Source organism: Mandrillus leucophaeus, unplaced genomic scaffold (assembly GCF_000951045.1).
Source record: "Mandrillus leucophaeus isolate KB7577 unplaced genomic scaffold, Mleu.le_1.0 Scaffold216, whole genome shotgun sequence".
Classification (NCBI taxonomy): Eukaryota; Metazoa; Chordata; class Mammalia; order Primates; family Cercopithecidae; genus Mandrillus; species Mandrillus leucophaeus.
In genome coordinates, this window is record NW_012102210.1 from 958,652 (window position 1) to 983,509 (window position 24,858).

General features: G+C 41.0%; 1 protein-coding gene across 14 annotated transcripts in view; it reads left to right on the plus strand.

The window, feature by feature from the left end:
- Positions 1 to 24,858, plus strand: part of DYSF (dysferlin) — a 238,535-nt gene that overhangs the window by 181,307 nt on the left and 32,370 nt on the right. For all 14 annotated transcript variants that reach the window (XM_011980655.1, XM_011980653.1, XM_011980659.1 and 11 more), the window contains one exon: positions 15,275 to 15,373. In XM_011980655.1, coding sequence (XP_011836045.1) covers positions 15,275 to 15,373 — 99 coding nt within the window. The remainder of the gene's footprint in view (positions 1 to 15,274; positions 15,374 to 24,858) is intronic.

The window sequence follows — 24,858 nt, forward strand, 5'->3', positions numbered from 1 at the left end:
CCAGTCGTCTTCTTCCTGAAGTAGGGCCTATTGAAATTCCTATAATTGAGGTCAGTTCATTATAAACTTTCTCAATTTTTAATTGACTGAAAATATTTTTTTCACCCTTATTTTGGAAATAATAGTTTCACTAATAGTTATTTTCTGTCAGCACTCTCTTCTGACTTCCATTGTGCTATTATTTTCTCAAATCTGAGGACTTAAAAATTTTTGTTTTGAAGTTAAGTTTAGTTTTGGCTGGGTGCAGTGGCTCATGCCTGTAATCCCAGCACTTTGGGAGGCTGGGGCAGGCAGATCATTGAGCCCATGAGTTCAAGACCAACCTGGGCAATGTAGTGAAACCCCGTCTCTACAAAAAATACAAAAAATTAGCTAGCTGTGGTGGTGCATACCTGTAGTCCCAGCTACTTGAGAAAGTGAGGCGGGACAATCGCTTGAGCCCAGGAGGTTAAGGCTGCAGTGAGCCATGATTGTGCCACTGCACTCCAGCCTGGCCCACAGAGTGAGACCCTGTCTGGAAAAAAAAGAAAATTTAAAAAATAAAATTAGTTTAATTTAATTTTTGAAAGATATTATTTTTATTCATTCTGAGCAATTCTCCACCATTATCTCTTCAAATGTTACAGATTCCATTCTCCCATCATTTCTGGAACTCTGATTGGATATATAATGGACCTCTTCTATTCTTCATGTCTGTTAAACATTCTTTCATATTATTTATTTCTTTGGGTTGCACTCTGGCTAATTTCTGAAAGTGTATCTTCTAGTTCACTCGATCTTTAGCAGTTTCTAATCTGCTATTTTACCCTATCTATTGAGTTTTCAGTCTTAAGTACTATATTTTTATTTCTAAAAGTTTTATTCCCCTAATCTGCTTGTTTATTTTTGAAGGTCTCCTGTCCGTCTGGCATACTTTTAATGCCTTTTATTTATTTAAACAGTTTTTCCTTAAAGCCCTATTTCTGACTACTCTGACTTCTGTTTCCTGATTCTGCAATTGGTTGGCTCTAGCTGGCTCTTGCTCATGGTGCCTAGTTCCTTATGTGTTTGATTGTGAACCATGTTCCTTGGAACTTTATCTGAGAATTCTTTGGGGCCTGTGTGGAAGTCACATTCTTTTAGAGAGGATATGTGTTTACTTTTACCAGATGTCTGTAGACACTATAAACCCAAATTCACTTAAAACTAAATGTTCAGTGTGTGGCTTTTTGGGTCCCCTAGTTAGTATGCATTTTGACTCCTTATTACTCTGGATTCTTCCTTTCTCATTTGCCCTTAAGGATTTTCTTTACATTCCTATCAGCTCAGTCATGCATTTAAAATGGATTTTAGAAGTATCTTATCTGTTAATTTAGGTGTTCTTACTTGGAGGGTTTCTCCAGTTGTCTAATTTGTCATTTTGCTGGAAATCAATGCCTTTATTAGAGGTTTAAATTTGAAGTCATGGTTTTCATCATGCAGGTTTATCTCCTTCAGAGTTGTGTACTCTAATTTCTTGTTTACAGTTTCCTCTTAAGACTTCCTATGAATATACATGAGCCATTTGTTTTCTTCTGCTTTTTACTCAACTCTTTAACAGCATTGGGAGACATTTGTCTTTGTTTTCAGATCGCTCGCCTTCTTTTGCCCTTAATATCTTCTCTTTTTTTTGCCTTGTGTTTATCCTTACAGAGGGAAGTCCTTTCTTGTCAAATACTGGGAGCTCAGTTAGATTCTTTCCATAAATTCATGGCCCCTTCTAATCTCAAACTCAGACAAAAGGAAGAAGGAAATAGTTTAGATTTGCAATAGTTTCACTTTGCTGGTTAGAAATCTAGCAGGGTGGGATAAGTAAGAAGGAAACTAGGATCAGAGGCAGCGACATGGGGCTATTCTTCTGGGCTGAAGAGTTTATTTCCTATGTTTGTTATGGTAGTCATGGGTTAGCTAGGGTAGGCCGGAGGGCCAGAGCTGCTGTCCCTACCAATGAACTTCTATAGAGGAATTTCTTAAGTAAAGGAGAGTTGACCCTTTCCTACCAGGCCCACCAGGCGTGGTGTTACTTTAGGGAAGTTTCTACAGTTTTGGCTGAGTGAATCCTTAACCTTGTGGGTTCAGACGCCTGTTGGGTCAATTTTCTCACAGCTAGCATCTGTGTAAACTTACATGAGAAATATACCTACCTGGGGCATGTGACCTTGGTGGCTGGTCCAGCGAATAGTCTCCTATAAGTTCAGTGAGTGGGAAGCTAAATTGTGATTAAGAGCGAGAAATCAGAATCAGGAGAGAAAGAGTTCTGTAATTTGAACTTTAGTGCCAGCTGACCAAGATGGCCTGACACATCCATCTCCAAAGGTAGGGGCAGCTTTAGTCCCTAAGCGTAGGCCCCCTTTCCCCTGATGGTGCTGGTGTGGACACCTGTCAGTGTTTATCCCTTACTCCTGTTTGCCTGTTCTTCAGGCCTGATTAGTACCTTTCTTCATGAATATGCTCTTTCTCTGGATTAATACGTTCTCCCCACTTATGGTTAAGTCTTAGGGTAGGAGGCATTCTTCCCTGTTGAGGTGACTTTGCCTCTCCTTGCTCTCACTGACTATGAAGTTATTTCATGGTCTAATTCTCCAAGGGCAGCCCTATTTCCCTTAATTCCAGGTTGTGGGGGATGCGGGATGCCTTATTGCAGCTCATGAGTACTGACAACAAATTATTCCAAGACTTTGAAGCAAAGGTTTTCTGAGCAAAGGAATCAATTACAGGGCGTGGCTCCCAAGTGAGGAAGCATTTTCAGAAGGCATCCAAGGCAGTTTGTCTCTGAACTTCATGGTTGCACCTCTGAACTGGAGAGTTAGAGGGGGAGTATTTTAACTTTAATAACATTCATGGTTTTACCTGTACTTTTGTACATATCAGATGTGCTAATTAGGAAGACACTTATCTTTTCCTTAAAGTAGGTTTCCTAAGGACATGTATTTGGCAATATTGGTTTAGCAAGAATTACTGTATGTGCTTGAAAGTAACTGTACTTCTTTAAAAATATCACTTGTTCAGAAGTGTTGCCAGTGCAGCCTGGCCTCCCCCCACTCCCATTAGTTCTGATTAGGAGGTTTGATGTCCGTCACTGGTGTAATCTGGACCTTCCTTTGTGACTCATTCTTTCTCTCATTTTCTCAGAGCAAATACAAATCGCCCATCAAATGACAAGTGAAAGCACAGGGGAGACGAGGGGAGGGAATCAGAGCCGAAATCTGTTAGCTATTTGGAGTAATTGGTTATTTGCTGTGTTTGCTGGTTGGGAAGCAGAGCACATACTTCACGGTCTCTCCTGTTACGGGGGCTGGAGTCACCCTCCGATATTGGATCCTTGTTGCCGGAGCCCTTGGCTCGGGGCGCCTTTTCCCTGCTTGGCATTCCTGTGGTCTCCTCGGGGGTGCACCCCTCCTCTCTCGCTGCACACTGCAGGGGGGACAGCCTGGGGTGAAACTTGTCTGGCAAACTTCAGGGCTCCATCAGGGAGGAGGAGGCCCTGGCTCCCACCATCCAGCCCTCCTTGCCTCCACCTCATCCTGACATAACCCCTCTACCACCCCCTGCCCCAAGGGGTCTTTCCCCTGGTCCAAGAGGGATCTGTTTTCCCATCTAAAGAAAAAACACTCATCTCTTCCTAGAGGGGTATTCTCAGCTTCCCTAGGAAATCTACAGCATAGGCAACTCTCTCTGAGGTCTAATTTGATGTCTTCCTCTCCCTATTGGTCCTATGCACTGTCTACTCCCTAGCCTGGGTCAAAATAGTGCTTGGAAGTCGGTGCAGTGCTCACTGCTGAGCACAAGACCCCTCTGAGTGTGCTTGGTGAAGCTTATTAACCCACCTTTTGTCTTTAACTCTTGTCTACATTAACCAAGGCACAGGGAAATCAGAGCAAATTAACAACAAGTTCAAAATATAAAATATTTGAAAAGCAATGTGATTTTGTGTATGAAAATGCACACAGTAACTAGAAAGTAGGTTGACTTTGGCACATAGTAGGCTCCCCTCAAATCCTCTTAAAATTGAATTTAGGAGAGCTAATATTAGTGTCTGTAGCTTGATGAATGCTTCTGTAGTCTTGGGAAGGCCTTCAAAAATAGTTTTTCTCTTGAGTAGTTGGAACTCTTGTTAAGCAAAATTGTATACATAAGCAGAAGGAAGGTAAGGTATGCTGCCCAGGCCCTATTGGAATTGTCATAGATTCTGAATTAGTGATGTTTTGTTGCTTTCTTTGTATGTTTGAAGAGTCTGATGGAAGCTTCTTTCATTCACCTACTGTCTAGGTTCCATTCCTCTAGGCTTTCTGCATAGTTGTATGGGGTTATGGTGCCCTCACAGAATCCAGGCATGGGCCCCCAAGGATCTATCTTAGGATCCTGAATTGAGAAAACATCAGCAACCTGGGGTTCCCCACAGTTCCCCGACACTCTGTGAGTCCCCCATCCGGAGCAGGCCAATAGTCAAGTGATCAGGTCCCCTTGCCATCTGTTTGACTTTACTGGATTTCAGGCCCATGTAGTCTCTGGGCCTTTGGAAGCAATTCAGCATTTTGGTTAAAAGTCTTCACTTCTTTCCCACCTCTGCTGATCCAGAAATCAGAGTAAGCGGAGTAATGATCCCCTCCACAGACTAGGAGGCTGGACTACAGGGAGTGTCTACAAGAGGTTGAAAGCCCAGTATTCCACTTGTAGAAATAATTAAGTGACTTTTGTTATGAGTGTGTGGAGTTCTGCTGAATCAACACGGTGGCTGGCTGTGGGCATATGTCTATGTGGCTTTGAGGGGCATGAGTGATTTTGTATATGGAAGGTGGAGTAGGTTTGAAGTCAGGGTATTTGCATGTCTGGGGGTTTGTCTGGTCTACATGTAGGCATGAGTACTTTTATGTTACATATGTGTTTATTCATGTGTGCATGATTAAGTAGTCCATTTCCTAAATCTCAAGACGTGAAAGAATTAGAGGAACCTTTGTACCATGATTCCAGTAATACAGATGTAGAGCTATAGGGTAGCAGTACTGGAGATCAAACTGATGACACTGGCAATATCACCAAGAACATTAATCATGGTAAACTTTACAGGTTACAGCATATCTTTGTAGATATCTACTCTGAGCCTTACAGTAACCCCAGTGTTGGGTTGTTATGTTATTATCTTGATGATGATGATTTGTACTAAGAAGGAAATTACTTTCAGCACAGTCTAGGATGTCTATCTCTGGGTTGACATAGGCATGAAGGCCTACTTAAAATTGTAAACAATAATGGACCACTTTTTTTTTTTTTTTTTAAGAGTTGGGCATATAGTTCTCTATAGTGACCCAAGGTTTAGCATTATAACCTTGGTGGCAAACGGATTTGACCAGAAATTTTTCTCTTTGATTCAACTGGTCATCCTGGGAAGAGAAAACAAATTCTGTACCTGCCCCCTGTCTCCTGCTTCCTGACTTCACAGAAAGGAATTATTGTTGCCTGTTTTTCTACCCATATTTATGAAATGTGTTAGGTCGACTGAATGCTGATGGGAGATTAAATATTTGGAATGTATCATACTGATTTGGGTCTTCAGGGGGATTAAGGTGCTCATTAGATTGGATCAAGACTGGAGAAACATATCTCTGCTATTTTGCTCTGGCTGCCCAGGAACTGCGTGTTGGCTATTAGCTGAAACTGGAGAGGCTCCCAGTCCATGCCTTGATCAGACTTACTGGGTTGGCTGACTGCACAAGGGGCCTTGAACCTTGAGCATGGGGGTGTGATGTTTTGATGGCCAGACTTCTTGTTAAAGCCTAAGGTGACACCTCAAATATCAAACCTTTTGTGTTTCTTTTTCCTCCTTGCCATGTTCCAAAACTGGATACTTTACTGTTGCAAAATGAGGTAAAAAACACATTTGGAATGAGAAAACATACCACTATTTCCCTTTTGGAGCTTTGGAATATGGGATTCCATTAACATCAGAGGGTTAGTTGGCTTTGGCACCTCTGAGTTCAGACATGGAATAGCTGTCCTGTTTTTTTGTGGGGCTCTTTCTTATGGGTGTGCTAACTTATTCCTGGACTTTCTGGCGAAGAAAAGGGAGAAGTGGGCTTGAAATAACTCCATCAGAAGCCAGATTAGTGAAATAGCAGGAATGATATTTTCAAGTCACATCTGTGAGTGTGTTAAAAATAGAACTTTATTTTTCTGTAAATCAACTTAATCTCTCCTTTGAGCCCACATTTTTCCTGATGGCAGAAAAATCCGGGTAATCTTCAGCATTTTAGGTTTAAACTTAGGTAGTCTGGGCTTTTTGTCTTCCTCCTTAACCCCAGGAGGCAGCTGAATTCTGGGTTGGGCTTCCATAACCTCCTGACCTCCACAGGGAGGAAGTCCTGGTCACCAGTATGTGTCCACTCTGACATTTAGAGACTCACTGATTTCTGGGCACACAGGCCATATTGCATCTTCTCATTTCAGCCCCCAAATCCTTCTAGGTTTCCTGGCTCTTTCTCTCTCCACTACCTTTCAAGCCCTACAGGGAGTGGGGCACCATTAAGCAGCTCTCCCATGACACTCTGGGGTCTACGGGAAATTCCAAGGGCTTAGGCTCTGCCTCCCATGACACCCATGCAGCCATCTCCAGTCAACTGCCCCACATCCAATTCCTCTGGCAACTTTTGGGTGGCTGCTGCTGTCTGGACCCCCAAAGTTATGGAGGGGTCTGTTCCGTATATACTTTAGAGCTGACCTGGAGGCAGGGTGTGCGGTGCCTTATCAGAAACTATCACAAGTCTCTAATTCTTGCTTCCTTTCTCCTTCTACACTTTCATTTATTTTGCCTATGATGGGGAAAAACTGGCTGGACAAAACATTCTTTTAAGCGTATTATTTTAATGGCATGTGATCAGCCTTTGTCAACTTCAAAGCCAAGGATCACCCCCTCTTTCCCCACATTCTGCTGTTGAGGCATTCCTGTATCCATCAAATATTGACAGAACTGCAATTATGTTTCAGGCAATGTTCTAAGCATTGAGGTTATGAGTGTTACAAAAGGTAAACGGGGTTCGGTGCGGTGGCTCACGCCTGTAATCCCAGCACTTTGGGAGGCAGAGGTGGGTGGATCATTCGAGGCCAGGAGTTTGAGACCAGCCTGGCCAACATGGTGAAACCCTGTCTCTATTAAAAATAACAAAAATTAGCTGGGTGTGGTGGCACACACCTGTAATCCCAGCTACTTGGGAGACTGAGGCAGGAGAATTGCTTGAACCTGGGAGGCAGAGCTTGCAGTGAGCCGAGATAGTACCACTGCACTCCAGCACTCCAGCTTGGTCACAGAGCAAGACTCTGTCTCAAAAAAAAAAAAAAAAAAAAGATAAAAGGCTCTGTCTTCATGGAGAAGGAGATACAATTAACAAATATAACAAATATTACCCACGTAAAATCTATTGGATATCAGATGGCAATAATCACTGTGGAGAAAAAGCAATGAAGGGGGAATAGGAATTGTTGAGAGGGGGTTATGATTTACAATATGGACAATAACGAGGGTGAGACTGAGGTTGCACTGGAATCAAGACAAGAAGGAAGTGAGGAAGTGGCTTAGGGATCTATCGGGGGAATAGCATTCCTGCCAGGGGAGGGACATGAGGATGCTGGAAGTGTTCAGGACCAGGAAGCCTTGTTGGCTGCAGTGGCATGAGTGAGGAAGAAAGCGGAAGGACGTGAGATCAGGGAGGTGTAGGGGCTCAACCATAAGAGACTTTAGAAGTTATTACAAGGGCTTTAGTTTTATTCTGGGTGAGCTGACAAACCACTGGAGGGATGTGCACAGAGGGTGACAGGATCCCATGTACATGGTTGTTGGGTTGAGCATGGATTCAGGGAGCAGGACGGCAAAGGTAAAGGTGGGGAGGCAAGTTAGGAAACTGCTGCAGTCATCCTGCATGGGATGATGGGGCTGGACTGGGGCGGTAGTGATGGAGTGGTCTGGTTCTGAATATGCACTGGAGGTAGTGCCAGCAGGTAGTGCCATTCAAAACTGATGGATTGAATGAGGGTCATGAGGAACAGGAGTCAAAGGTGATTGCAGGGATTTTGTCTTGGGCATCTGGAAGGAGAGAGTTGCCATTTGTTCATATGAGGAAGGGTGTGGGATAAGCAGACTGGGCAGGGATGTTCAGAGATAGGAATCTGGACTTACCTTTGAGAAGCCTATCAGGTGTCCAGTGGGAGATGTCACATGGGCAGCTGGAGTCCAGGGAAGGCATCCAGGCTGGACAGAGCTCAAGGTGGGACTCATCAACGTATGTGCTATTTAAAGAGCTAAGACCCAGGGAGAACCCAAGGGAGCGAGAGTGGATAGAGAGGACGGGCTCAAGCACTGAGCCCCGAGGCACTCAGATGGCCAAAGCGTGGGTGACAAGAAGGAGGCAGCAAAGAAGACTGTGCAGGTGTGGCTGGTGAGGTGGGAGGACAACACTGTGGTGCTCCAGACCGTGGAGCTCTGCAAGGCGAGGGGAGATGCTTCAGGGACAGAGGAGTGACCACTTCTGCCAAATACTGCTTCTGGATTGATTATTGAGGTCTGAGTCATTGGTGACCTTGACAAGAATGTTTTGAGGAAGGCAGAGAATGGAAAGATAAGAATTAGAGACAATAAGTATGGACAACTCTTTCTAGAAGTTTTTCTGTAAAGGGGTGAAGGTAATGAGGTGGAAGCCAAAAGGGAACGTGTGGGCAGAGAGAGAGACATATTCTTGGTGAATAGTGGGGCACTGGTGCCCATGTGTGAAGGCCGACTGGAATGACCCAGAGGGGAGGGATGTTGGTGACACAGGAGAGGGTGGGGAGAGTCATGGAGTGATGGCCTTGAATGGGCCAGAGGGGGTGAGCCCCGGGCATGAGGGCAGAGGTTGACTGTGGGTTGGGGTACAAGCCGAGCACCCACAGGAGCAGAAGGGAACTTAGCACATGGCATGGGTGCTGGTGGGGGCTTGGGGAAGTCTCTTCTGGTTGCTTCTGCTTTCTAGGAGAAAGGAAGCAGGGACATGGGCTGAGCATGAGTCTAGGGAGGAGGTGCTAGAGGGCTGGGGAGAGGGTGAGTGTGGCAGGTGGTATCAGAAGGGGCGAGTAAAGGGCCAGGGAAGTGAGATGGGGTGCTGGGTTGCACTGGGGCTCCTTGAAGCTGTGCCAGGAACTTGGTGTGAGACCCAGCAGCTGGTTTCATGGTTTTTTTCAGCCACATTTGGTTGTGGGGACCTGATGCGAAGTGGAGAAGAGCTGGATTTAACCCGAGGTGGCGTTGGCCAGAAGTACAATGGAACAAGAGAGGCGCAAGGAGTTTAGGAGAAGGAAAGGGCGAGGGGGTAAACAAAGCATTGTAGGACCAAGAAAATATTAGTTAATATGTAAATCATGATTCTGTCACATGCATAATTGCTATTAAAGGTGTGAGTGATTGATTAGAAGAGGGTTTACCTGTGGGATGTAGGAAGAAAATGGGGGCAAAAGTCACTGAGCAGCCAGCCAGCTGGCGTGGCCGGGAGGAAGGTCACAGGCCATTCGTCTCAGCAGCTGTGAATCTGCTGGGGAACAGCAGCCACCAGACATCACCTAGAACTTTGAAGGAAGAGGGAATTGTAGCCAAGAGGGGAACTTGGGGAAAACAGAGCGTGGTAAGATTTAGGTCCCGTTGGTGGTAAATAACTTGTTCTATTAAAAAAAAAAATTGAACTCTTATTTCCTTAGAAAGAAACACTTGAGATTCCTGCTTTTATTCTTTTGTTTGATGTTATATGGTTGTATCTGATCATTTGTTCTTTTTAATTTTAGCAACTTTATTGAGATAATCCATGTGAATACAGGTTCTTATTTAAAGTGTACAGTTTAATGGTTTGTAGTATATTAACAGAGTTGTGCAACCATGACCAGAATCCATTTTAGAATATCCTTATAACTACCAAAAAAAAAGTACTGAAGAGCATTTATTCCTCATAATAACTGTCAAACTTATGCTATTATTTTTCCATTACAGATTAGATAAATGGAGTCCTAGAGAGGCTAAGGAGTGAGCAGTCCCTTCCAACCACTCCCAGCCCCTGGCAACCACTAAATATTTTTTGTTTCTATATATTTGCCTGTTCTGGAACTTCATATAAATGGAATCCTACAGTACGTAGTCTTTTGTGATTAAATTCTTTCACTTAGCATAAGGTTTTCTAGGTTCATCTATGTCATAACATGTATCAGTTCTTCATTGCCTTTTTATTACCAAATAATGTGCCAGTGTAAGGATATATCACATTTTCTTTATCTACTCATCAGTTGATTCATATTTAGGTCTTTCTACCCTTTAGCTATTATGAATAATGCTGCTTTGAACATTCATGTACAAGTTTTTGTGTAGACATAAGTTTTCATTTCTCTTGGATATATACCTAGGAATGGAATTGCTAGGCTGTATGGCAACTCTATGTTTAATGTTTTGAGGAACTGCCAAACTGTTTTTCAAAGTGCCTGCAACACTTTATGTCCTCACCAGCAGTGTACAAGGGTTCTAATTTCTCCGTATCTTCACCAACACTTATGATCTGACTTTATGAAGATAGCCATTCTAGCAGGTGAGAAGTGGTTTCTCACTGAGGTGTTGATTTGCATTTCCATGATGTCTAATGATGTGGAGCATCTTTCCATGTGCTATTGGCCATTTGTATATTTTCTCTGGGGAAAGTCAACTTCAATCCATTGCCCATTTTAAAACTGGATGATTTTTTTTATTATTATTATTGAGTTGTGAGTTCTCTATATACTCTGGATACAAATCCCTTATGAAATATATGATTTGCAAATGTTTTCTCCCATTCTGTGCGTTGTCTTTTCACTTCATTGGTAGTGTGTTTTGAAGCATCTTGCTGTTGTTCTTTATTTAAAAAATTTTAATTTCTAAAGCTATGCAAGGAATACTTGCATACAATGAAAAATTAGAAATTTTTGAGTTATATACAAAATAAAAGGAATAAAACGTGTACAATTTTACCATTCAGAGTACCACTATGAACATTTGGGGTTTAGTCCTTTTGTTAAAATGAGATCACGTTATTTTTTAGCCCTTTATAAATCTCATCAGTTGTGAGTAACTTTTCATGTCAGTAAATATATTTTCCCAGCATCACTTTTTAGGTTGTGTAATGTTTAATCATATGGATGTACTGTTTATCCAAACAGTTCCTTATTGTTGGATACTTAAGTTGCTTCCAATTTTTCACTGTTTTAAATGAAGTAAAATCTTTATGCATATCAATGATTACTTTCTTTGCATAGAATTCTGGAATAAGATTGCTGTGTCAAAGTGCATGTTCTTTTAGGCTATGGAAATGTACAGCCGATTTGCATTCTGGAATGATAGTGGCCATCCGTGCCCACCAGCAGTTTGTAGGAGATTAGCTCTTGGCCAAGAAGCTAACCAGGTCCATGCAACAACAGCAATATTACTATTATCAGTAAGAGCAAGAAACACTTACACTGCATTTATGTGCTAGGCACAGTTCTGAGCACTCTCTTGATACTGACTCATTGATTCCTCACAATAACTGTCAAATTGACACTATTATTTTTCCATTATAGATAATTGAGTCCAAGAGAGGTTAAGTAGTGACCCAATGTCACACCACTGAGTGTGGCAGGATTTGAACACTGGCAGTCTAGCTTCTGGGTCCTGGCTTCACCCACCCTGCTTTACTGCTTCTTTATGTCTATGTCACATGAAAATTATTGGCAAAGGCACCTATATGTGCAAGAGCCCAGAAGGGAGAAATCCTGATACTGTCAAACGCAATGCTGACTATTGCTTTAAAATATTCTTTATAATGCTAAGAAAGCTTCCTTTTAATTCACTGAGAGGTTCATTTGAGAATAAATGAAAAATTCTAACTTCTTAAACGTCCGTTTTTTTTTGTTTTTGTTTTGCATCTTATAAACTAGGGGCTGGCAAACTTTTTTTAAAGGGTCAGGTAGTAAGTATTTTAGGCTTGGGGGTCATGAGGTCTTTGTTGCAATGACTCAACTCTGCAATTGTAGCTGAAAGCTGCTACAGAAGATACTGATATTTAAATTACGAAACTAGGTGGCTGGCCAGTAGGCCATTGTTTTCAGACCTCTGCTGTAGATGATCCTGTGGGTTTCCTCTCCTGACTCACTGAGGCTGAGCCACTCTTGTATTCTGGAATAATCCAGCTTGACCACGCCAGATTGAGTGCTGCCATCTGTTCGTTAGTGTTTTATTTAGGATCTTTATGTCTCTCTTCAGGAATGAGATTAATCCGTGTGTGTGTGTGTGTGTGTGTGTGTGTGTGTGTGTGTGTGTGTTGCTTTGTCAAGCTTTGCTTCATAAACGAATATAAAAACTTTTGTCTTTTTCTATGCTGTGGAACAAAGAATGATTTATTCTTTGAAACGTAGAATTTTCCCCCTGAGAAATGATCTTGGCCTCATGTCTTTTTTTGGAAGTAGTTCATTGAGATCTTTTCCACTTTCTTTTAAGGTTATTGATCTCTCCATGTTTTCTACTACTTTTGAATCAATTTTGGTAATTTTTATTTTCCTAGAAAATCATTCACTTCATCTACATTTTCTAAGATTTTGTCATTGGTTTCAGCCTCGTAAACCTCTTAATATTTTCATTGTCTCCAATAATATCTTTTTATTTGATTTTTCTCATTCCTAATAGTATATCTACTTGTAAAAATTAGATTTGATAAATGTTTATCTATTTTAATGGTCTTTTGAAAACTTGCTCTGGGGTTTAGTTATCAATTGTAATATCCTCTTTTCTAATATATTCATTTCTATTTACAATTTTTTTGGTCTCTCTGCCTTTTCCAATTTCTTGAATTATCAGGTAATTTATTTTCATTCTTTTCGTATAAAAGTGAAAACACTTAAGATAAATTTTTTTTTGAATACAGGCTTAGCTACAACCTGTACATTTTGGGACATGTATCTCCTATTGTTGGTATTTCCTGAGTATCCGAGATTTTAGTTTTAGTTTTCTCTTTGACCAGGTAGGCTTTAAGCATATGCCTTTAAATTTCCAAAAGGTTAGTATTTTATTTAAAATTTCTCATATTTGTAGTTTTACTGCAGTATGGTCAGAAAATGTGATTGATAGTGCTTTTATTTCTGGGACTTTACTGAGATTTGCTTTGTGGCTTTTTTATTTTTTTCTAAGTGCTCCAAAGGTGCTGGAAAAGAAGGTATATCTTCTGTTTTTAGTGTACATAATGTTTGTCTATTTAGTTGTCACTGTTAATAGTATTATTCAGACTATCTGTCTGTGACTCCTTTGGAAATTAACTTGGTTATTCAGGATTGAGGGAAGTGTGATACCTTCCCCACAATTCTTGTTCCTGTCTTTTCTTTGTACAGAACTCACTGGTTGGTTGTCTGTCTGTGCCTGACTCTGAGCCTGAGTTATAAACTCAAACCTTTAAGTATTTGGGCTGGGAAAGAAAAATAAAGATTCAGGGGCACTCAACAGCTAAATTGGATTCCATTCTAACCATTTCTACCTAAGTGTCCATGTTTGCTTGTGTGCCAGTATGTGCCGTTGTGTGTTTCTGTGGGGGCGTATGTGTGTTTTAGCATACACATCTCTCCTGGACGTGACTGTGTAAGTCTGTTCTTCTGCGTGTGGGTCATCCTGTGAGTTTGATATGTATATCTGTATATGTGTGTCACCCATAGCACCTTTTTCTTTAAAGGGAACTTCAAACATCAAGGCTTGGGTCTGCCTTGCTCTAAGGTAGCTTTTTCTAGAGTGGTTATAAGTCAGAAAGCTCTGCCATGCTGTACCCTACCCCACCTGACCTTGTTTCCTCTCTCCTGGCTGCAGAAGATCCTCCAGGTAAGTGGGTCTGGTAGGGGCTGGCTGCAGATTCAGCCTCACTCTGGTATACATTCCCTCTGGTATATATTCCCTGTGTGGTGTGTCTGGAGACCACCCGGCCACACAAGGGGTGTTAGGACCACACTTCCAGGATGGGTGGAGACTCGAGAACCTCATCCTACCCTCTCCCCAGGGTGCCTGTTCAGGAACCCTTGGCCGGCCTCCAGCTTGTGTTTACCCTTAGTAAGCCAGAGCTCGGAGCACTTGGCTTTAGTTTGAAGGGGCCGCGAGCATTTTCAGAAACTCTGTGATAGATATTCAGTTCCTGGTGGAGAATCAGAGCAGGCTCCTGGCAGATCTTCTAGCCTACCTTCTTATACAGAGGAGGAAAACGAGTTCGAGAATGAGCTCCTGACGCCATGTACTTGGCCCTTCCCACTAAACCAGATGAGCTCTAATGGTACAGATGGGCGCAGACTGAGTGATGAGACCTTAGTGAACTTTTGGGGTGGACTGACCATCCCACTTTCAGGGAGCTTGGTGACCCTCTAGGTGACAGGACACCCCGCCCCCTGAGACAGGACACAGCTGAAGGAATATTCTAGACACCAGAGCTAAGAGGGCCTGCAGACACACCGTGTATAGGAGGAGTTAAAAGGTGGAGAGGTCAGGATTTGCCACAACAGTCCTGTCCACCTTTTCCTGCAAATAGGAGTGACTGGAGGAAGGATGCAGGTGTCACACAGAAAATGTGCTGTCATACACTTCCTTTCTTCTCACCTGATACCTCACATTTAGCAGTGTCTGTGGAATAAAGGGTACTTAGTATTAGTTGATTTTCAGGGACTCTGCCTTGATCTGAACTTGATCTGACCTTGGGAAGGCTAAGTGCTGATTTCCAATGCGTCCTTTATTGCCTGGGTAGGGAGACGGGTGGACAGAATAGATAAAACTCTTTTGGGTCTGAATTTTCCTGGGTCTCCTGCATTTTATTCATAAATAATACATTATTGACATTTTCCCCTAAGAGTTACCCTATGTACCTTCTGATTTTGGTCTCAGTGTGTTGGGTCCCTGCGATGCAGGAACTACAAAGATGCTTATGCCCACTTCACAGAAAGGAAAAGGGAGGCTGGGGAGTTTGACAGAAACACACATGCTTGGGGGGCAGAGCCAGGGCTACAGCCTCCGCTTCTCAACACCAACCAAATGCTGAAACCTCTTCCTCAGTCTGCAGTCTTTGCCCCTGGAGAGGCGGAGGTTTCCTCTCTCTGCTCCCCCAAATCACCCCTAGGAAAGCCTTGTGGTCCAGAGCAGCCCAGCAGCAGAGGGCGGGTTTTCAACTCTGAAGGACGCTCCTTGGCAAGTCCTGTTTCTGAAATGGTCTTTTTCTTTCTACCCACTCAGGAGGAAGAGTTTATCGATTGGTGGAGCAAATTCTTTGCCTCCATAGGGGAGAGGGAAAAGTGCGGCTCCTACTTGGAGAAGGATTTTGACACCCTGAAGGTAAGGCCTCTCTTCAGTCTGATGGTCGCTGTGTGTGTGTGTGTGTGTGTGTGTGTGTGTGTGCTGGGCAGTGGGAGACACAACAGAAAGAGAGCTCGTGCAGTAGATCTATTTGCATTTGCCTCCTCATTTAGTGTCTGAGGGTGATGAATGCTACTAGACCAGCTGGGTGAGAAAACCACCCACTGATTTACAGCCTGAAGTGAGTGTGGGCTGGGATAACCAAGACAGTATTCCCAGGAGAATGCTGAAGAACACAGAAGTGTTTAGAGGTGAAATGATCTGTGTTAACATGCCCCAGCTCCCCCCCCCGCCGCCACAGGTGGCCCCCCTGACTGATTTTCAAAATAGTCAACATTATTAATATTGCATGACATTGAATATTGTTAAAGCTTGGAGATGGGTAGGCAGGGATTTGTTGTCCTATTCCATGTCTTTCAGTGTTATTTGAACTTTTCTATAATAGAAAATTTGTGTTAAAATAAAGAGCGTCAGTTTGAGAATGTACTCCTGACCCCTAACTCCTACAATTGGGTCAGAAAATTACCTACAAATCTGAAAATATGGGAAACCCTGTTTCTGTGGAAAAAACCAGAAATGAGTCAGTCAAATTGTGGTATTTTGAGGAAATTATACAAATATAATTATACTTTGAAAAAGTAGACTACTTTTAAAGAAGATAATCAGAGGTGACTCAGAAATTACTCCTTAAAGGAGTTGCATGGTCTCCCTGCTAGGGTTGCCAGTCAAAATTCAGGATGCCCAGCCGCATTTGAATTTCAGATTAACAATGAATAGTTTTTAAATATCAACATGCTTCAAGTATTGCACGGGGCATATTTATTTAAAAATTATTGGTTATGAAACAGGAAAAGTTCCCTTATCCCCCTCACAAGACGTGCAATGGGGATGTGGCTGGCTTCTTCAGTGCCCTGCTGCTCAAACCTCTAGGGGAGCATGCAGATGGGCAGGTTGTGGGGCTCCCACCCCACAGCAGTGTCCAGGGGTGAATGTTTACAGCTGAGGCCCCAGTGGGCGTGTGTTACAGAGTGCTATTTCAGCTTAGCCATCTGTAGGCGGCTTGTGTTAGCTCAATTAGACCCTTGCCTTATAGCAAGGACAGAGGGCTTTCTGTATCCTGGGGTTTCTTGCCTTGGTGTACTGAAAGAATTGGATCACACGTGGGCTTGGAGATTGAGTGCAAGGTTTTATCGGTGGAAGTAGCTCTCAGCAGACTGGGGAGCCAGAAGGGAGATGGAGTGGGAAGGTGGTTTTCCCCTGGAGTCGTGCTGCTCAGCGGCTTGGACTCTCCTCCCACCACCCGGGCCAGACTCCGCGTTGTTCTGCGGGTCGATGGCCTGCCGCCCTGCTGGGGCCTGTTGGTGTGCTCCTACGCCAGTGAGTCCTTCTTGACACGCCAGTGGGTCCTTCTTGACACGCCAGTGGGTCCTTCTTGACATCCCATTGCTCCTGTGTTCCTCCGCTGGTGTGTTCCTCTCGATGTCCAGCAACTTGTGTTCCTGCCCGCTAGGGTCTTGGGGTTTTTATAGGCATAGGATGGGGGTGTGGCAGGCCAGGATGGTCTTGGGAAAGGCAACATTTGGGCAGGAAAACAGAAATGCCTGTCCTCCCTAGGTCTGTGGGCATAGGCCCAGGGGTGAAGCCCTCGCCAGGGACCCCGTTGTCCTCTACCCAGCACTTCCCAGACCCCGTTCTGTATCAGTTATTTATTTGAAATTCAGATTTAACTGGGAATTGTGTATTTTCACTTACTAAATCTGGCAACACTACTTCTGATTATAAATGGGGGAGACTGTACCCCGCAATTGCCTCCCAGGCTTAGAGAGGTGAAAATGAGAGGTGGGCATAGGCTGTTAGACACATAGAAAAGGACCCAAGAGCCCTTTGAAAGGGACTGGATGAGAGAGAGTTGCTACCCTTGTCAGGGTGGCAGGTGGCCTGGGCTTTCAGGTGATTCTTTTGGCACAGAGCCTCTGCTAGGCACTCTGGAGGGCAGTTTCACCAGGCAGCAAAAGTTGTCTCTGCTCTATGGGCCTGCCTGGTGAATTGTGCCTGGAGACCTGGCTGCTCAGAGATGAGGCACAGGCAGCAGCAGCCACCATCCTCAGGCAGCAAGTTCTTTCTCGACTTGGTAGCTGGGTGTGTGAGGTTGGGCAAAGAGACAGAACTATTTGTGTACCAGGAACAAGGTCTGACACATTAGGTCTGGCATGTGGTCCTGTGGCCTTGCCAAAAAGTCACACAACCCAAGGAAGAATGAGGACTCCTGTCAGGGTGGCCCATGGCCCATGGCCCTGGCCCCTCACTGCTCCCTCAGGTGCGGATGCTGAATTGGCACCCAGCCCTCCGGCTTGACCTCTTGGAGGAGGTCTCTGACAGCATCCAAGTGAAAATAGGCTGTCCAAAGCAAAATGCATTCAAACTATTTCTGGGGGAAAACTAGACCTGGAAGAAACACTGGTTCTTTAAGGATAAGTAAATGGAAGAAAACCACCATCACCAACATGGGTCTTTGAAAAATAGCCTGCCACATTATGGAGAGAATGGAGCACACAGTGGGTACAGGAAAACAGATTTTAGAAATCACTAGCATAGGGGGATGAAACAACTCCTAATCTAAATAGAAAAATATAGGAACAAAAGATACAACAAGAAAGCATTAAAAACAGAAATCACAGAAAACACATAGTAGAGAAAGAACAAAACATCTTCATGTTCCTCATTAATAAAGGTGGACTAAACTCCCCCATTAAGTGATAAGGACTCTTAGGCTATATCAAAAGTCAAAATTCATTGTACTGTCTTTAAAAGACACATCTAAAACAATATAACTTAGAATGGCTAAAAAATAAATATTTCGGAAAACAATATTTTAGCAAACAAGGTAAGTGTAAACCAAAGGAAAACAGAATTTAAAGTAAAGCGCAAAGGAAGCAAAATAGAGTGTTTCATATAAATAAAAGGTGTACATTTCAATGAAAAGACTCTCAAATATTTATGCATAGAATAGTAAAGCTTAGAAATACTTAAAGCAAAAATGGATAAGAATATATAAACTAATATCTCACACAGATAAAAGCACAAAATGACAGAAATTAAAGTTGCAGTGGGGATTTCATTACACCATTTTCCTTAACTGATCAAGCAGACAGCAAATAAATAAGAAGATAAAAGATCTGAATAACAAGCTAAATGTTTTCTAAGCTATATGAAGTTAAAATTATAGCTTTAAAATAGAGAATAAAAATAATAAAAAATGGAGAATACATTTTTTCCTGATGCTCAGCGAATACTTACAAAATTTGATCACATGTTAGTTTTGTAGTAAGTTACCAAAAGCAGAAATCTTACAAGACAGATTATAATGCAATAAAATGAGAAATTAATAACAAAAGTTTAAACAAAAAATTCAACCGCTTAGAAATTTAAAAAATATTTTATTGGGACTTCCAGTATGAACATGGCTGCATAAGTCAGCATTTTTCCCTTTTTCTCTTGGAAATCGTTCAAACCCACAAAATCCATTTTCAGAAAAGTTGGAAACAAATAGAAGCCACAGACTTCAAAATATATGTAAGGGCTGCTCAAAGACAACTGAAATTGGTTAGAGGCCACTCAGCAGTAAATGAAGAGAAGATACATGCAGAATGTTGAAAGATCAGAGTGGTAGCAGATCTCAGAAAGCCCTAGCAAAAATATACTTTCTAATGGAAGAATGTTGATAATGATTTAGGACAGATAATGGTTACATGGGGGTTTATTATCTATTCTCTTTACTTTTGTGTGTGTTTGAAAATTTTCATAATAGTTTCAAAATACAGTTCCTGAAAGTGAGGTTTCACCATGAAATATAAATGTTATATCCTTTGTTTACAACTGTGGATATGGAAACTTTGGAGACAGGTTGAAGCTGATAGCAGAAGCCTTTTAGACCTAGTTTGATTCAGAGAAGCAGAGGTGGAGCTACACAAACAAGAATTATCCAAATGAGCCATATTTGTAGGAAGCAGTCTGCCTTTGTGGTGGGAGCAAAGGAAGTAGCTGGACTAGGAAAATTCAACTCATTTAGTGAGAAATAATTTTGAAAAATGGTGTAGCCTGAATTCAAAAATCCTGCAAAAAAGGAAAGAAAATCAAAATTAAAACTTATCAAAAGAAGGAGCAGATGATATGAAATGCTTTACTGTGAACCTTTTCAAAACGGGCAGTCAGAATGCAAAGGAAAAATGAAAGAAGTCAAGGACTGATAAGATGAGTGATAAACTATGAGCTGGCAGGACTCGGGAAAGAAAGAGATGAAAATGTGAAGTTGGAAGGAGCACAGGACAGAATGGCCACATGGAAAACACAACCAAGGGCACAGAGGACAGAAACTATAAAAGTAAGCAAACGGAAATGAAAAAGTTATAAAGGAACAAAGAGAAAAATGACAGATAAAGACATCAGGGAAAGGAGACCTAACATTTGCGTAATTGGAGTCTCTGAGGAAGACAACCAAAATAGTAAAAAAAAAAAAAACCCCAAAAAACAAAAACCCTTATGGTTTGATAAAACCTTACTGAAATGAAATAAATGAATATACATATTGAAAAAGTTCATGGTGTGTCAGGAAAAACTGACAAAAATTGGTCAATCTGAGACATATTCTAATATAAGTATTGTACTTTAGAGCTAAAGAAATAATTCTTTGGGTAGTCATACCTCCTCCCCACTCCTTGAAAAGAAAAAAGCAACATTAAGTTATTTAAAATAGGAACCAAATCAAGGTGGCTTCCATTTTCTCATAACAGCATTCAATATCCAAAGACAATAACATACTGATATAAGATCATCAAAGAAAGACAGGGTGACCTGAGGATTACATGTTCAGCCAAGCTCCCCTCCAAGCATAAAGGCTACAGATAACCACTTATACATATTCAGGAACTGGGGTAATATGGTTCCAATGAGCCTGTCTTAGAGGAACTCCTAGGGGGTGAACTTCAACTAACCTGGGAAGTTATCTGGAGAAACCACAACAGAAGGACTGGTTGTAGTTCGAGGCTGCAGTGAGCTATGATTGCACCACTGTACTCTAGCCTGGATAATAGAGCAAGACCTTGTCTCCAAAAAAAGAAAAAAAAGAGTGAATATGGTCATATTTTACCTTAGAACCAAAATGAAAACAAATGGAAGGGTTAAGGTAATAGGTAAGAATGTAAATATCATATATATGAAAATGTAGAAATGATAAAACTGACAAAAATTAGGTGGAGAAGGACAAAAGAGTATGGAATACAGAGTAAGGACAATGATTGCCATATGATAAAATAAATACAGTGGACAGCTATTATTTGAAATTGGCCAGTCACATAATTGGCATAGAAGCAAGATAAAGCAAATAGTACAAAGGTAAATGTTAAGGAAGATATTGTTGTCTAAAACTGGGTGATAGGGAGAAGGAGGGAGATAAAATTGGATTATTTTATTATTGCTACAGTAGGGACCCCATAAATACTACACCTAAAGACAGAGAGGGCTAAGTATTATCAGAAGATATAAATGTATAATAATACTAGAACAGAAGCTGAGATCATTCCAGCTATCAGAAGAACTGTACACACGCACCACTCCCCTCCTCCCCACACACAGAAAGTGGACCATGCAAAGATTAAAAAAAAAAAAACCTATGAAATGAGGAAATGTGATATAAATACATTACATGACCATATAATTACACAATTAAAACCAAGACCAAACATATCTGTCTTGTCAATACATGTTACATCAGTCACTTACTAATTACAAAATGTAAATCAGATCTCAAAGCACAGTCTAACTCTTAAATGAAAAGACTGATAAAGTTTGAAAATAAGATTAAGAAAATGTGTGCCAGGCAAATGCAAATGAAATGACAGCAGAAGTCATAATCTTAATATTAGATGAGAGGGTATTCAGGTTCCTAAAATTAAATGAGACAAAGGATGACACTTTATAATGCTAAATGGTATAATTCCAAGATATGACAGTTATGAGAATATCCATATGATAAATAATACAACATCAATACTTACAAAACACAACTTACAGGAGATATGAGAAGCAATAGAAACACAGTTTCTATTGGTAGGGGGAGATTTAATTCCCTTCTCTTAGTTCATGTCAGATCAAGGAGACAAAAATGTCAGAGGAGGCCAAGTGCGGTAGCTCAAGCCTGTAATCCCAGCACTTTGGGAGGCCGAAGCGGGTGGATCACTTGAGGTCAGGAGTTCGAGACCAACCTGGTCAACATAGCAAAACTCTGTCTCTACAGAAAATACAAAAATTAGTCAGGTGTGGTGGCGTGTGCCTGAAATCCCAGCTACTCAGGAGGCTAAGACAGGAGAATCGCTTGAACCCGGGAGGTGGAGGTTGCAGTGAGCCAAGATGGTGCCACTGCATTCCAGCCTGGGTGACAAAGCAAGACCACATCTCAGAAAAAAAAAAAAAAAAAAAAAAAAAAAAAGAGGATGTAGAAGGCTTGGCGTGATTAGTAACCTGATTTAACCCAGTAGCCTGAAAATAAAGACTACACATGTGGCACTTTTACTACAATTGACCATGTAAGAGGCCATGAAGAAAACTTTAATACACTTCAGAAAGTGACAACACCACAGACAACATTTTCTGATTGTAATGCAATAAAATTTGAAATTTGTAACAAGATCAAAAGCCCAAAAGGCCTCTTCTACCTGGAAAATTAAAGAATAAAAAACCCTCTGTTTTAACAATTCTTGGGTGAAGGAGAAAATATTGACAGAAATCACAGAACATCTAGGAAACAGTGATAAAACACTACATATTAGAACTTAGTGGTTATAGTCAGAGCAGCATTCGGAGGAAATATGTGGCCTTAAGAAATTATGTTAATTACAAGAAAAGAAAACTAAGTATCTAACTCTGGGATCAAATAATAAAGATAAAACTGTAATTACAGAATGCCAGGAAAATGAAAATGTATCAAAACAAATGAGGCAATGCCAAGACATTAGTGAGCAGAGGCAATTTCATATGAGTAAATATTTTCATTATTTGGAAAAAGGGAGTAAATAAAGCTTCAATTCAAGAAGTTAGAATAATGATAATGAAAAGCCCTTAAAACAGCAGGACAAAAGAGAAAAAGGAAAAGCAGAAAAAATTAGAAAAAAGAAAATTGTAGAATTGAATTGAAAAAAAATCAAATAATTGGCACTTTGATTGGAATGAATCAACTAAAATAGATAAATCTTCAGCTAGTCTACTCTAGAGAAGTGTAGAAAACCGAGCCAAAATCCGTAATGAAAATAGGGACAGCCGGGCGCAGTGGCTCACGCCTGTAATCCCAGCACTTTGGGAGGCCGAGGCGGGGGGATCACGAGGTCAGGAGATCGAGACCATCCTGGCTAACACAGTGAAACCCTATCTCTACTAAAAATACAAAAAATTAGCCGGGCATGGTGGCGGGCGTCTGTAGTCCCAGCTACTCGGGAGGCTGAGGCAGGAGAATGGCCTGAACCCAGGAGGCAGAGCTTGCAGTGAGCCGAGATTGTGTCACTGTACTCCAGCCTGGGCGACAGAGCGAGACTCCATCTCAAAAAAAGAAAAAAAAAAAAAAAGAAAACAAGGATATAACAGCAGAGATAATTGGGAGTTAGGAATTTTAGAAAAATTCTAAGTTTATTTCTATGTTAATAGATTTGAAAATCTCCTTAAAATGAGATAATGTGAAGGAAAAGAGAAACAGAACTGTCTCAAGAAGCAGCAAGAAATATGAAAGAAACAGGAAAATTATCAAAGAATTACCTTCAAAGAGAGAGCTGGAGCCAGGGAATTATAAAGTGAATTTCCTAAATTTTCAAAGGATTAATAATTCCTGTGCCATATATACTATTTCAGAGCAGAGAAAATATTAAAATGTAGAAAACCTCGATTTTTATAGAGCTAGAATTACCTTGCCACCAAAATCTGGTAAAGTCCAGCCATATGTATAAGTATCATTTATGACATGAATATATATGAAAAATGTTAGAGAAATAATAGCAAATGAAATCTAACTAATATTAAAATAATGTCATGATAACTGAATTTTCTTCATTCCAGGAATATAAAAAGTTCAACATTAGGAAATCATGAACAATATTAATCATATCAGTAGGTAACATTAGCAAAGATTATTTCAGTTGGTGCTGAAAAGCATTCAATAAAGTTTAATATGTATTGATGATTTATAAGATCAAGTAACATGTTGGAAATCAGAGTTTCCTTAATGTTAAAAAGAACATCTCTCAAGCCAACAGCCAACATCTAACTTCATGACGTCAGAAGGATTTTTACTGTAGAAATTGAACTTGTATTTCTCACGAATGTTCCTAAGTGCATTTGTCTGGGGAAAGAGTCCATGGCTTAATGAATGTAGATTATTGAAGCGCTCTGTGACTCAATATACATTAAGGTACTGAGTGAACACTAGGGCTGTCCTTTCACAAAGTCAAGACAAGACTTACCATGATCACGTTCATGTTGTCACTCACATTGGTCCGTATCTTCTCACCATTTCAATGTCAACAAAAAGAAACGGGTCGTTCATTTTAGAAAGGAGAAGACAAAATTACCCCTGTGTCTGACTGACTTGCTTACCACCTGAAGAGAACCAACTGAAAAATTAGTAGGACCGTCAGGAGAACCCAGTAAGATGGCAGCAACTATTTAGAAAATCTAGCGGAAGAAAAATTCACATTCGTAATACCGACAAAACAAGCTTCATGAGGAATAAACTCAACAATAAACATGTAGGCTCTGTATCAAGATGTCTATAAATAGTAAAAGTCTTGCGTAAGTTGAGAATCAGATCATGTTCCTGTATTAAAATGTTAATACTATAAAGATATCAATTCCCCTATTGAAAATTAGTTTTAAGTTTAATGCAAGCCTAACAAAAATTCCAAAGAAACATTTTGTTGAGAATGGAACTTAATGTTTTAAAATTTCATCTGGAGGAACATCAGATAACGAAACAGATTATGAAGGCACAGTGATTAAAACATGGTATTGGTGAAAAAATGCACAGATCAATAGAGCAGAAATCACAAACAAACAAAAGGAGGCGTGAGCATTTGGCGTATGACACAAGTCATGGGAAAGGGAGAAGTTTAAACAAATATGATGCTTAGATAATTGCCTAACCATTTAGCAAAAAATAAATTAAATTCTTGCCTCATGCTGGGTACCAAATTGAATTGAGTGTCGAATAATCTTGCTATGAAACATGGTAAGTATAATTTGAGAGGCAGACACTATAAAGAAAAAGATCTTTAGATGAGATGATCTAGAAATTTCTGGTATGGCTAAAAAATTATAAATATAAGCATGAGATAAACATAACCATAAATATGACATAAACACTAACATAAACATACCATAAATAAAAATATCATAAATATAACATAAACGTAACTGAAAGGCAAGTG